The following is a 15,000-nucleotide window of genomic DNA, read 5'->3' as shown; positions in this document are numbered from 1 at the left end:
TACTCCAGAGACGTTAGACTGAGGATCGAGCATCCATCACCTTTCTTTCCATACTCCAGAGACGTTAGACTGAGGATCGAGCATCCATCACCTTTCTTTCCATACTCCAGAGACGTTAGACTGAGGATCGAGCATCCACCACCTTTCCTTCCATACTCCAGAGACGTTAGACTGAGGATCGAGCATCCACCACCTTTCCTTCCATACTCCAGAGACGTTAGACTGAGGTTTGAGCATCCACCACACCTCTCTGTCATCACACTGATATTAGTGTTAATGTGCGTCCCAAATGGCACCCTATTCCCTACACAGTGCACTACTTTTGACCAGAGCCCTATGATCATTTCAGAGTGTGTTGTGTGCAGAAGGCAAAGAGGCAAGATTGCTGAGCAGAAGATGGCAGATCTGCCACTTGAAAGGATCATGCCAGACATCCCACCATTTACCAACGTAGGTGTGGATTACTTTGGTCCTCTAGAAATCAAACAGGGAATAGGAAATGTAAAGAACAAACAAAATATGTAAGATCTGATAATGGAACTAACTTCATTGGTACTGAGAGAGACCTTAGAGAAGCTCTATCTGCTTTAAACCAAGGCAAGATCCAAGATGCTCTACCTCAGGAAGAAATACGATAGAGTTTCAATCCCCCTGGGGCGTCCCACCACGGAGGAGTCTGGGAAAGGCGCATTGGGATGATTGGCCAGGTGCTCCATTCTGTCCTGAAACAACAGACCCAAGATGAGGAGGGATTCCACACCGTGCTGTGTGAAGTAGAGGCCATTCTAAACAGCTGCCCAATCACCATGGTAACCAATGACCACCTGGATCTAGAAGCCCTCACCCCAAATCACATTTCACTGTTAATGTCGAAAAAACAGATCTGCACATCAGACGGCGTTGGGAACAATTCCAGTACATGGCAGATCCACCTGGCTACCCCTACCCCGGTCAACAGCACTGGCCTCCCCTCTGCTACTCGCCCACGCCTTCCCCATTTCTCTTTCTCCCAAATACAGTCAGCTGATGTTCTGAAAGAGCTGCAAAATCTGGACCCTTACAAATCAGCCGGGCTAGATAATCTGGACCCTTTCTTTCTAAAACTATCTGCTGAAATTGTTGCCACCCCTATCACCAGCCTTTTTAACCTCTCTTTCGTGTCGTCTGAGATTCCCAAAGATTGGAAAGCAGCTGCGGTTATCCCCCTCTTCAAAGGGGGGGACACTCTTGACCCAAACAGCTACAGACCTATATCTATCCTACCCTGCCTTTCTAAGGTCTTCGAATGCCAAGTCAACAAACAGATTACCGACCATCTCGAATCCCACCATACCTTCTCCGCTATGCAATCTGGTTTCAGAGCTGGTCATGGGTGCACCTCAGCCACGCTCAAGGTCATAAACGATATCTTAACCGCTATCGATAGGAAACAGTACTGTGCAGCCATATTCATTGACCTGGCCAAGGCTTTTGACTCTGTCAATCACCACATCCTCATCGGCAGACTCGACAGCCTTGGTTTCTCTAATGATTGCCTCGCCTGGTTCACCAACTACTTCTCTGATCGAGTTCAGTGTGTCAAATCGGAGGGTCTGTTGTCCGGACCTCTGGCAGTCTCTATGGGGGTGCCACAGGGTTCAATTCTTGGACCGACTCTCTTCTCTGTATACATCAATGATGTCGCTCTTGCTGCTGGTGAGTCTCTGATCCACCTCTACGCAGACGACACTATTCTGTATACTTCTGGCCCTTCTTTTGACACTGTGTTAACAACCCTCCAGGCGAGCTTCAATGCCATACAACTCTCCTTCCGTGGCCTCCAATTGCTCTTAAATACAAGTAAAACTAAATGCATGCTCTTCAACCGATCGCTGCCTGCACCTGCCCGCCTGTCCAACATCACTACTTTGGACGGCTCTGACTTAGAATATGTGGACAACTACAAATACCTAGGTGTCTGGTTAGACTGTAAACTCTCCTTCCAGACTCACATCAAGCATCTCCAATCCAAAGTTAAATCTAGAATCGGCTTCCTATTCCGCAACAAAGCATCCTTCACTCATGCTGCCAAACATACCCTTGTAAAACTGACCATCCTACCAATCCTCGACTTCGGTGATGTCATTTACAAAATAGCCTCCAAAACCCTACTCAATAAATTGGATGCAGTCTATCACAGTGCCATCCGTTTTGTCACCAAAGCCCCATATACTACCCACCACTGCGACCTGTACGCTCTCGTTGGCTGGCCCTCGCTTCACACTCGTCGCCAAACCCACTGGCTCCAGGTCATCTACAAGACCCTGCTAGGTAAAGTCCCCCCTTATCTCAGCTCGCTGGTCACCATAGCAACGCCCACCCGTAGCACGCGCTCCAGCAGGTATATCTCTCTGGTCACCCCCAAAACCAATTCTTCCTTTGGCCGCCTCTCCTTCCAGTTCTCTGCTGCCAATGACTGGAACGAACTACAAAAATCTCTGAAACTGGAAACACTTATCTCCCTCACTAGCTTTAAGCACCAGCTGTCAGAGCAGCTCATAGATTACTGCACCTGTACATAGCCCATCTATAATTTAGCCCAAACAACTACCTCTTTACCTACTGTATTTATTTATTTTGCTCCTTTGCACCCCATTATTTCTATCTCTACTTTGCACCTTCTTCCACTGCAAACCAACCATTCCAGTGTTTTTTTACTTGCTATATTGTATTTACTTCACCACCGTGGCCTTTTTATATTTTTATTTATTTATATATATATTTTGTTTGCCTTCACCTCCCTTATCTCACCTCACTTGCTCATATTGTATATAGACTTATTTTTCACTGTATTATTGACTGTATGTTTGTTTTACTCCATGTGTAACTATGTGTTTTTGTATGTGCCGAACTGCTTTGCTTTATCTTGGCCAGGTCGCAATTGTAAATGAGAACGTGTTCTCAATTTGCCTACCTGGTTAAATAAAGGTGAAATAAAAAAAAAAAAATCATTTAGGAAGAGATGGACAGAGGAGTACCTGCAAGTCTTAAAAGAAATACAAAAGTGGGGCAAAGTGAAACGCTGCTTCCGTGAAGGGGAGATATGGTCCTGCTGGTGGACCCCATGGCACCACGAAGTGCATGGATACTTGGAAAAGTTACTGAGACCAAGCCTGACTCCAGAGGGTTAGTATGTGCAGTACACCTGAAAACAAGTACCAACATTATGGAAAGGCCAATATCCAAGATCTGCCTACTGCAAGAAGGTGCAGTCTAAGAGTAAGGCACTTTCAAGTTAAGTAAAGAATTGTTCTAATTTTACACCAAATATAATTGGGGCTGGTGTGTATCAACCCCTGGACATTGGATTTGTATGCGTCAAGACTAACATGTCACCACTGCCTTACTGTGGCTAAAGGATGAGGATGGAAATTGTATTGGGGCAGTTATATTGAACAATTTAGCCAGTACAGGCTATATATGTAATAGTGTATCATTGAATGTTGACATAGTCTGTGTTAGTTATTGCTCCAGCCAGCAGTAACACTGGTCTGGCGGAAGTTCTAAAGCCTGTCAGATCCCTCACCAAACAAACCGCTTGTCCCTCCTCAGATCTCCAGGCCTCTTATTGACCTACCACTGACTAGCCTCCAGCCTCCAATACAACAGGGGATTGAGGGGGCTAAAGGCGTCAGCATGCTTCAGTTTGGCTGGCAGCTAGCCGAAGTTGGCTAGACCAACCGAAAGATTGTGCTCGCATACTCCCTTAAAAGACCTTTATTTGAAAAATGAGAAAAAAGTGGCAATACTAAGTACTGTTTGTCAATTTTGAGACGCCGTAGCCACTTCCTCAAAACAGTCAGAATTAATCTAAGATAACTCAAGAAATCAGTCATTAATTGTGATGTCTTAGTCTCGCAATTTTACATCTAACTAAGATGTTTGGTGCAAACGAGTCATCTGTCATTGAATGACAACAAAGACTTTACTGAAGAATCTCTACTGTTGACCAATCACCGACGAATGGGCGTAGAGTAGACTTTGGCTACCGACTGCGGTCCAAAACCAACAAAAATGGCACAAAATGTTGTCATAATATATGCACGACTCTTCCGAATTGTTTGGGCTGGGAAGCATGTGGGCGCCTTGAGGGTTAGGGTTTAAGTTTAGGATTGAAAGGGGGGGGGGGGGTTAGAGGGGTTAGTAGAGGTTGAGAGTTGATGGGGTAGAAGAGGTTGGGGGGAGTCTAGTTGAGAAAGCTGAAGTTTGAGGAGAAAGGGGGGTAGATTGAGGGTCCCCCAGCTCCTATTTCCCAGTGTAGAGTGATGAAAGCTGTTCCCAGCCAGGCTGAATAGAAGCGAACAGGTCCCACAAAGACTGATGGACCATTACTGAGTCTATACTCTGAGGCCTCAGGACTCCTGGTCTTAATAGAAAAGAACATTGTCTTGGTTTTTAGCAGGCCACAGTTTGACTTGTGAGGGCCACAATACAACGGATGTGTGTTATTGTTGTCGGGGCAAATAAAATGGATAAATCAAGGGTTAAAATGGAAAGGAAATCTTTCAAAGTTTGTGATTTTTCATGACATCTCCTTTCACACTGTCCATTCAGAGAGAACCGTGAACCTGACAAATATCTGTAGTGTTGAAACATTGCAGCTATCACAAGCTGAATAATATAACTTAAAGAACATAACTTTGTTTCTTTTCAAACTGGCTGCTGTGGAGCCATGTGAGAGGACAGAGTCGTGCCCTTGAGCCTTTTAGAAAAACAGCCCGTTGTTATAGAAACACCCTTGGTGGTTGGGTAGCTAACCGTTGTTATAGAAACACCCCTGTAGATAAATATTTGTTGTTCATTTCCTTCCAGGTCATGTGAGAGCATCAGTCTGAGGGGTGAGAGAGGTGAGAGAGGTGAGTACCCGGGTCGACAACTTCCTCATCTTTCACAGAACTCTGCTTCTCCCTTTTGCTAGTATCACAGCCGCTAGCCTGCTAGCACATTAGCCTCCACCTCAGACCTCTACCTACTGCTTGCAAAATGACTAGTATTTTGCTAGCAACATCACCGCTAGCCTGTTAGCCTGCTAGCACGTTAGCTTTCTTCTTAGATCACACAACATAGCAGTGCTAGGCTATAGGAGTACTGGACTACTGTACAGTGTTTGCAAAACTGTTGGAAATGAGCTTTCCATGACAATAACGTTCTGATTTGCATTCTCAGTGGGATGTAGCATAATTACCTCGGAACTCTCTTGCCAAAATGGAGCCCATTCAAACTCTAAATCTCAAATCTAGTTGAGCTAAATCTGTATCTATAGCTCTGCAGGGAGAAGCTAGAACTTTGAGCTGTAGAGAGGATAGGATCACACAGACAGACTCCCTCTCTCTCTGAGTTTCTCTGAATCTCTAGGCATGTCTGTCTGCATCCCAAATGGCACCTTATTCCATGGGCCCTGGTCAAAAGAAGTGTGCTATATAGGGTATAGGGGGCAATTTGGGATGCACACTATGCGTCTCTGACCTATTTTCTCCTACTAGCTCCAGCCAACAGATCCTCATTTATCTCTGCCCACACTTCCATCCTACTTATCTCCCCTGCAGCTGAAGGTCTGGGGGTTTCCGGGGGTTTTGTATTCCGTCTAAAAGTACGTTTAATCCCTTCATTAGCCTGGGAACGGTTGGCCACCCCTGTCATGTGAGCAGGCTCTTTGTGTCCCCTCTGTAGGTATAGAGATGGACTGCTTCCCAAATGGCACCCTATCCCCTATATAGTGCAATAGTTTTGAGCAGGGCCCGCAGGGTGTAGTAGTGCACTATATATGGAATAGGGTGACATTTGGGACACATGGTTTATGTCTAGAACTGTTGAAATGGACTTAAGAGAGGTGCTGGAGTTTCTCCCAGGAGGTCACAGTGCCTCCAGGAAGGCCTGTTAGGTTCACTGAATATCAACTAGCTAGATGGAGAAATATCATCAGGAATACAGCAATATCAACTAGCTAGATAGAGAAATATCACCAGGAATACAGCAATATCGACTAGCTAGATGGAGAAATATCACCAGGAATACAGCAATATCAACTAGCTACATAGAGAAATATCACCAGGAATACAGCAATATCAACTAGCTAGATGGAGAAAAACTTCTGGATGGTAACTTTATTGCAAGAGCAATGCAAGGTGTAAACCCATGTTGCAACGTCAGAGTAATGTCTCTGTGAGTGGATTCTTACACTTTGCCTTAACACAGATAGAAGATCAGAGGAAGCCTACACAGGCACACTGCATCAGTAGTCCTAGGTCAGATCCTTCAAACACACACACACATATAACCTAATTAGCTAGGGCAGTAGTTCCATTAGTAGTTCCATGAAGAGCCTAGTCAGTCTGTCACATGTGATCAGGGAACGGGCCTTCTCTCTGCCACCGTGGCAAGACTCATTATTACACACTACAACTATACACACACACGCTATCAAATACACACACCACCATTTACACATATAATACCATCGCCACACACAGGGAGACACACACTCTCACATAAATAAATACACACACACAAACCACAATTTAATGATAACCCACAGAAGAAATCTAAAAGCTGTGTTTTTGGTTTTACATAAAAATTAGAGTGAAAGGCCAACAGAGAGAGAGAAAGAAAGTGAGCAAACCAATAGAGGGAATAAGAGTGAGAGAGAGAATGGAGAGAGAGCACGCGAGAGAGAGAAAGAGAGGGCGAGGGAGACAGAGAAAGCGAGGGCGAGGGAGACAGAGAAAGGCTCATTTGATTAGGAGAAATGTGGGATCAGAGCTACCCTTCTGTGTTACTGTTACAGCCGTAGAGTTCAGTTAGCCTTCCCTTTCCTGACTGGACTGTAGCTAGAGGCTATGGCTTCTGCACTCACTAGGACTTGACTGTAAAATCACCCAGTATTTATGTTTGTTGTTCCTCTATGTTATTCTGCTGGCTATATGTTATTCTACTGGCTATATATTATTATACTGGGTATATGTTATTCTGCTGGGTATATGTTATTCTGCTGGGTATATGTTATTATACTGGCTATATGTTATTATACTGGCTATATGTTATTCTGCTGGGTATATGTTATTCTGCTGGGTATATGTTATTATACTGGGTATATGTTATTATACTGGCTATATGTTATTATACTGGCTATATGTTATTATACTGACTATATGTTATTATACTGGGTATATGTTATTCTGCTGGGTATATGTTATTATACTGGCTATATGTTATTCTACTGGCTATATGTTATTATACTGGGTATATGTTATTATACTGGGTATATGTTATTATACTGGCTATACGTTATTATACTGGCTATATGTTATTCTGCTGGGTATATGTTATTCTACTGGGTATATGTTATTCTACTGGGTATATGTTATTATACTGGGTATATGTTATTCTACTGGGTATATGTTATTATACTGGGTATATGTTATTATACTGGGTATATGTTATTATACTGGGTATATGTTATTCTACTGGGTATATGTTATTCTACTGGGTATATGTTATTATACTGGGTATATGTTATTCTACTGGGTATATGTTATTATACTGGGTATATGTTATTATACTGGGTATATGTTATTCTACTGGGTATATGTTATTCTACTGGCTATATGCTATTCTACTGGCTATATGTTATTATACTGGGTATATGTTATTCTGCTGGGTATATGTTATTATACTGGCTATATGTTATTATACTGGCTATATGTTATTATACTGGCTATATGTTATTATACTGGCTATATGTTATTATACAGGCTATATGTTATTATACTGGGTATATGTTATTCTACTGGGTATATGTTATTCTACTGGGTATATGTTATTATACTGGGTATATGTTATTATACTGGGTATATGTTATTATACTGGGTATATGTTATTATACTGGGTATATGTTATTATACTGGGTATATGTTATTCTACTGGGTATATGTTATTATACTGACTATATGTTATTATACTGGCTATATGTTATTCTACTAGGTATATGTTATCATACTGGCTATATGTTATTCTACTGGGTATATGTTATCATACAGGCTATATGTTATTATACTGTGTATATGTTACTCTACTGGGTATATGTTATTATACTGACTATATGTTATTCTACTGGGTATATGTTATTATACTGGGTATATGTTATTATACTGGCTATATGTTATTCTACTGGGTATATGTTTGTGTCTTGGGGTTTTCTGTACTGTGTTTTATTAATGGACATGACAGTCTAAAACTACAGGAAGATTTACTACAGTGGATCACTGATCTACTGTCATTATGTTATCACTCACAGCTGGGTGTAAATACTCTGCCTTAACACACACACACACACACACACACACACACACACACACACACACACACACACACACACACACACACACACACACACACACACACACACACACACACACACACACACACACACACACACACACACACACACACACACACACACACACACACTGTGGTCCTTGAGTTGACATTAATCACAATCCAGTTCTGCAGCCTGACTGATGTCTGTGAGATCGATACAAAGTCTACCTTACTGACATGTATTAACCTGCTCTACACCCTGCAAGGTCCCAGAGAGAGATGAAGGGACAGATGAAGAGAGAGATGAAGAGACAGAGACAGATGGAGAGAGAGAGAGACAGATAGAGAGAGAGAGAGACAGATGGAGAGAGAGAGAGAGAGAGAGAGAGAGAGAGAGAGAGAGAGAGAGAGAGAGAGAGAGATATATGTATACTTTGACAATGTAAGTAATAATGAACTTGCCATGTCAATTAAGTAAATTGAATTGAATTGAATTGAATTGAAATAAAGAAAGAGAGAGGGAGAGAGAGAGAGAGAGAGACAGAGAGAGAGATGGAGAGAGAGAGAAATAAAGAAAGAGAGAGGGAGAGGGAGAGAGAGAGACAGAGAGATGGAGAGAGAGAGAAAGACAGAGAGAGAAATAAAGAAAGCGAGAGGGAGAGAGACAGAGAGATGGAGTGAGAGAGAGAAAGACAGAGAGAGAAATAAAGAAAGAGAGGGAGAGAGAGAGAGAGAGAGACAGAAAGATGGAGAGAGAGAGAGAAAGACAGAGAGAGAAAGAAAGAAAGAAAGAAAGAAAGAAAGAAAGAGGGAGGGAGAGAGAGAAAGAGAGAGAGAGAGAAAGAAAGAGAGAGAGAGAAAGAGAGAGAGATGGAGATAGAGAAAGAGAGAGATAGAGAACAAGAGAGTGTTGCATGTGTTGAGCCCAATGATCAGTGAGACTAACACACACTGTGAGTCTGCTGTTTACTGAACACATGAATTATAGGAACTGACTGCGGCAGCCTTGGTGAGACTTCAGAACCTTAATCTACAGGACAAATAAACGTCAAGCAGGTTTCATCTTGACTGGTTTGCTGTTATGCCACGCTGTGGACCAAGGCTGGTGTTATGACTCAGATGACCTGTCTCACACACACACACACACACATGACTTAGAGAGATACATGCCTCCACAAGCTCTGATAATAATCGCTCCCGCCTGAAAGGACTGTAAGTGTTTTCCCCTCCTACTTACAATGCAGGTTAGTGTTCTTCTTCATGCATCTTGTTCTGGAGGCAGCTCAGAAAGTGGTCACTAGCTCGCACAGCCACAAACTAATCTTAACCCTAACCTTAACCACACTGCTAACCCTAAGGCCTAACCCTTACCAGAAATGAAGACCAATTTTTTCATGAATTTTAACAATAACTAATTTTGATGTTGCAGCTGGCCTATCTAAGTGGAAATGGCTCAGTTCTGCCTCCAGAACAAGACTCATGACAATAAACGTCAACCTGCACAATACCAGGCACATAGAGATCTCAGTACCAGGCACATGGAGATCTCAGTACCAGGCACATAGAGATCTCAGTACCAGGCACATAGAGATCTCAGTACCAGGCACATAGAGAACTCAGTACCAGGCACATAGAGAACTCAGTACCAGGCACATAGAGATCTCAGTACCAGGCACATAGAGATCTCAGTACCAGGCACATAGAGATCTCAGTACCAGGCACATAGAGAACTCAGTACCAGGCACATAGAGATCTCAGTACCAGGCACATAGAGATCTCAGTACCAGGCACATAGAGATCTCAGTACCAGGCACATAGAGATCTCAGTACCAGGCACATAGAGATCTCAGTACGGGATGTCATAACACCTGGCCATCCAATCATCTGACAGCAGTCAGGAGTTCAGTCCCACTATGAGTTCCATAGAAGAGGAACTACACTAACTACAGTAGAACGACAGTACATCTGAGTGACTCCAGTAGCTTCTGTAAAGGACTGAACTGAGAGTTTTAATATGGTAGTAAACTACTGTCTCATTACCACTGATGGCTCAGTCTCTCTCCTCTCAGTGTGTGTGTGTGTGTTGTACAGTTCTGCCTGCCTGGCTGCTTGCTAAAGCAGAGTCATTACTATGAAAGAGACCCTCCTGTCCCTTTGTGCCGGGGCGTAATTGTGGTTGTCACCGCAGCAACCATTACGTCTCGATAAGGAACTGCAGAGCGCTACAGGCTGGCTACACTACCATGACGATAGATCCCACAGTCTACAAGTTGCTACAAGTTCCTGTTAATCTAGCAAAGGTGGTTCGGTGTGTTCTTACCTGAGATCTGAAGAATCCAATAAGCTCCCCAGGCTAATTCCTACAGATGTGAGCTTTAGTTCAGTGGGCTAACACTGTCTTCAGTTGCACAGAACACCTGTGTTTCAGAAGTGATGTGCCCATACTGGATGACTTGTTAAGTCTTTATCACACTTCATTAAATCAGGATAGTGCTCTCAGAACCAGTTTCTCAGGAAGGGATCCAGAGGGAGAGCACACATCCAGGGTGCATCTGGTTTGGTTTATAATGAAGCCTTGGCCTCAGGGGGAAGGCCCATCTCTCTAACCCTGCCTGCCAGTTACTAATAAGAGGGTCCATCTTTGGCTGCGTCCCAAATGGCACGCTACTACATATACTGTATAGTGCACTCCTTTATAGTGCAGCCCTCTAGGCCCTGGTAGAAAGTAGTGGACTAACTGTGAATAGGGAACATGGTGCCATTTGGGGAGCATCCTCTAACTCTGCCAGTGAACCAGATGAGAGTCTGGCACTAAAATGTTGTAATCAGTATTGTCCGGCTTTCTTCATTATACAACCACAAATCAAACCCTAACTGTGTGTGTGCCAGTACATGTACGTCGTTTAGCAGACACTCTTATCCTCAACGACTTACAGGAACAATTAGGGTTAAGGGTCTTGCTCAAGGGCACATCTACAGATTTTCAAACTACTGTAGTAGGCTCTGGGATTCAAACCAGCAACCTTTTGGTTACTGGGCCAACGCTCTTTTGCCATTGTGGGTGTTTGTGCCAGTGTGGGTGTTTGTGCCAGTGTGGGTGTTTGTGCCAGTGTGTGTGTTTGTGCCAGTGTGTGTGTTTGTGCCAGTGTGTGTGTTTGTGCCATTGTGGGTGTTTGTGCCAGTGTGGGTGTTTGTGCCAGTGTGGGTGTTTGTGCCAGTGTGGGTGTTTGTGCCAGTGTGGGTGTTTGTGCCAGTGTGGGTGTGGGTGTTTGTGCCAGTGTGGGTGTTTGTGCCAGTGTGGGTGTGGGTGTTTGTGCCAGTGTGGGTGTTTGTGCCAGTGTGGGTGTTTGTGCCCGTTTGGGTGTGTGTATCTACGTAGCCCCCAGTGATAGCGACATCCGACCTGTGCTGTGACCTGCCCCTCTATCTCTCTCTCATCAGGCGGCAGGTGTTGGGCAGGTAACCAAAAGATTTCTGGTTCGAATCCCTGAGCCGACGAGGTAAAATAATCTGTTTATGTACACTTGAGCAAGGCACTTAAACCCTGTAAGTCGCTCTGGATGAGACTAAACATTTTTAAATTAGAAGGAAGTAGAGCTCGCTGCCATTAAAGCTTCTTATATAAAAAGCCTTATATAAACTCTGAGCATAAAGCCAGGCAGCCAGCTAAAAATACAGCTCTCTCTGTCCAGCCCCTATTTATAGACCCAACGCTGAATTATTCAATAGGAATAAAGGCTAACAGAAAAGACAGTCCACTGCTTCAACTAGAGAAGCTGAGATGGCATCTTCTGTCGGGGAATGTTTGGAGACGAACCCATTAAGTCATTTGTGGCGGAGGGATAAAAAGTTAGTGTTACTTTATCAGAAGTCATACAACACTAGAGGTAGAAAGAAACAGGTGAGGTTGAGGGTAGTGATAAGAACAACCACCTCCAACTGAAGTCCAGATAAAGAATGATTCATGTTTAACTTTCATTGATGGTTTTTCTGTTCCATTTTGCGGGTGCTAAAGTTAGCCGGTGGTGTCTCTGTGGTTTTACTGATATGAATATTGCATCATCCTCCTCCCCGAACAGAGCTACACACACAACCACTGTTCTCTTCAGATAGATCTCCTTGGTAGAAAGGTAAACTTACAAACTCTGGATAGTTTATAGATGTAGCATAGAACAGGCAGAGAGAGGGGGAGAAAGAGAGGGAGGACAAAGACAAGGAAAGGTAGATGTTTATTGTAAAGTAAAGTAACAGTTTGACCTCTGGTACAACTCAGCTTTTAGTTCTCTCCCAGAATGTGATCTCTAGTTATTCTATTCAGACAGGAGACCTTATCCACAGGCTCCTTACTCATTACAGGAGAAACACACACAGACACATCGTCCTGTCATAGTCAATGGACGTTTCTAAAAACATCTAGGAAATGTTCCGGTAACTTTAAAAGGAACCATTCTGGGAACTAGAGACTATTTCCTAATTCACATAGGATTTGCGGTATGTTACTTGAAAAAATAATTGGGCAATGTTTATGTGCTTCCCTTTCAAACAGCCACATTTTTACTACATTCTTGTCGGCATTGCTTGCCCAACTGAGCAAGAGACATTCAACTTTGACCCTGTTGTTGCGAACGTTGTCATGGTAACCTGACATGAGGCAAGCTCTGAAGACAGAAAGGTACTGTTTTCATCTCTTCACAGTCACAGCAGTAAGTGAGCAGCTCACCATACCTGTAAATCATTTGTAAATAATGACCTTCTAATGTGTTCATTTTCCTGTTATAGTGAATAAAGAGTTGGCTACAGTTAAACTCAAAACGTTGTCAGGTTATGTTCTGGTAATTATATGAGCTGGGCAGCTGGCTACCCAGCTAGATAGTTTTGGACCAGGCTGCTGCCATGTCATGCAGACTGCCGTATTTGTATGTTTATACTTGTTCATTATGATAGACTGTTCATGATTTAATGCCTGCCAAAGACAGTAAGATGTAAGGTGATTTTTATACTGAGGGGTTGGCAAGACTTTTAAATACGTTACCGCAATCATGACTAGGCCAGTTGCATGATATTAGGGATTAGGGTCGATGGATGGAAGGTGGCAAAGCTACAGCAGTGTTTGTCAGACCAGGAGACTTCCCGAAAATCAGTCGGTAGCATCCAAGAGGTTTTGTCTAAAAACGAATATGAACCCTCTAAGGAAAGATGAGACTCTCACAAACATGATGGTGTTCTCCGTTTTGTTCTACGACCACAAGTGTCACGGGACTCGTCTGAAGTCGGTACAGCTGATCTGCCAACTTCTGTCTGTAGCGTCTAAACAGTTTGGGCTACACACTAATATATCGCCCCCATCGAAAGGTGAGAATCTCAGTTCATGTTTTATGGAAGTATGCATTCAGTGGCCAGTTTATTAGGTACACCATCCTGGTCACGGAAATGGTTCGCTCCTACAGACAGTGGCTGTGGCTTGCTATATAAAGAAGCAATATAGGCATTGAGGCATTCAGTCACTGTTTGATTGAACGTTATAGAATGGGCAAAACAAGTGACATAAGCAACTTTGAGCGTGGTATGATCGTCGGTGCCAGGCGCACCAGTTCCAGTATCTTAGAAATGGCCGCCCTGCTGGGATTTTCACACACAACAGTGCCTAGGGTTTACCGAAAATTACGCGACAAACAAAAAACTCCAGTCATCAGCAGTCCTGTGAGCGAAAACAGCTTGTTGACGAGAGAGATCAAAGGAGAATAGAAATAACTGTGCAAGCTGACAGGCAGGCCACAAACAGGCACACGATGGCGCAGTACAACAGTGGTGTGCAGAACGGCATCTCAGAACGCACAACCCATCAGGCCTTGTCATGGATGGGCTACAGAAGAAGAAAATGAACGGCTCCAGTGGGCACTCAATGGCCAACAATTAAAGGAGTGGAAAAACATTGCCTGATCTGACAAATCTCGGTTCCTGTTACATCATGTTGATGGCAGAGTCATGATTTGGCGTAAGCAGCATGAGTCCATGGCCCCATCCTGCCTGGTGTCAACAGTACCGGCTGGTAGCGGTGATGTAATGGTGCGGGGAATGATTTCCTGGCACAGGTTAGGTCACTTGATACCAATTGTCACGCCCTGGCCTTAGTTATCTTTGTTTTCTTTATTATTTTAGTTAGGCCAGGGTATAACATGGGGGATGTATGTGTTTTGTATTGTCTAGGGTTTTTTGTATGTTTATGGGGCAGTGTCTAGTCTAGGTGTATGTATGTCTATGGTTGCCTAGATTGGTTCTCAATTAGAGACAGCTGTCTATCGTTGTCTCTGATTGGGAACCATATTTAGGCAGCCATATTCATTGGGTAGTTCGTGGGTTATTGTCTATGTCTATGTTGCATGTTAGCACATTGTGTTGATTAACTTCACGTTCGTCGTTTATTGTTTTGTATTAGTTTGTCAAGTGTTCTTCGTTTTTCATCTTCATTAAAAATAGAAGATGTATTCAAACCACGCTGCGCTTTGGTCCTCCTCTCTTCAACGTTACGACGATCGTGACACCAATTGAGCAATGTTTGAGCAATTGAGCAACACCACAACTTGTAGAATCCGTGCCCTGAAGAATTCAAGCTGTTCTGGAGGCAAAGAGGAGTCTGACCTGGTA

The 15,000-nt window shown here is 43.4% G+C and overlaps 1 protein-coding gene across 1 annotated transcript in view; it reads left to right on the top strand.

Moving 5' to 3' along the window:
- LOC129842160 (uncharacterized) overlaps positions 1 to 11,791 on the top strand; it is a 71,067-nt gene extending 59,276 nt beyond the window's left edge. Inside the window, exon 2 of the mRNA XM_055910575.1 lies at positions 4,852 to 11,791. Coding sequence (XP_055766550.1) covers positions 7,036 to 8,019 — 984 coding nt within the window. The 5' untranslated portion in view covers positions 4,852 to 7,035 and the 3' untranslated portion in view covers positions 8,020 to 11,791. The remainder of the gene's footprint in view (positions 1 to 4,851) is intronic.
- The last annotated feature ends 3,209 nt before the right edge of the window (positions 11,792 to 15,000 follow it).

This window comes from Salvelinus fontinalis, unplaced genomic scaffold (assembly GCF_029448725.1).
Source record: "Salvelinus fontinalis isolate EN_2023a unplaced genomic scaffold, ASM2944872v1 scaffold_0019, whole genome shotgun sequence".
Lineage (NCBI taxonomy): Eukaryota > Metazoa > Chordata > Actinopteri > Salmoniformes > Salmonidae > Salvelinus > Salvelinus fontinalis.
This window is presented reverse-complemented; position numbering and strand designations above follow the sequence as displayed.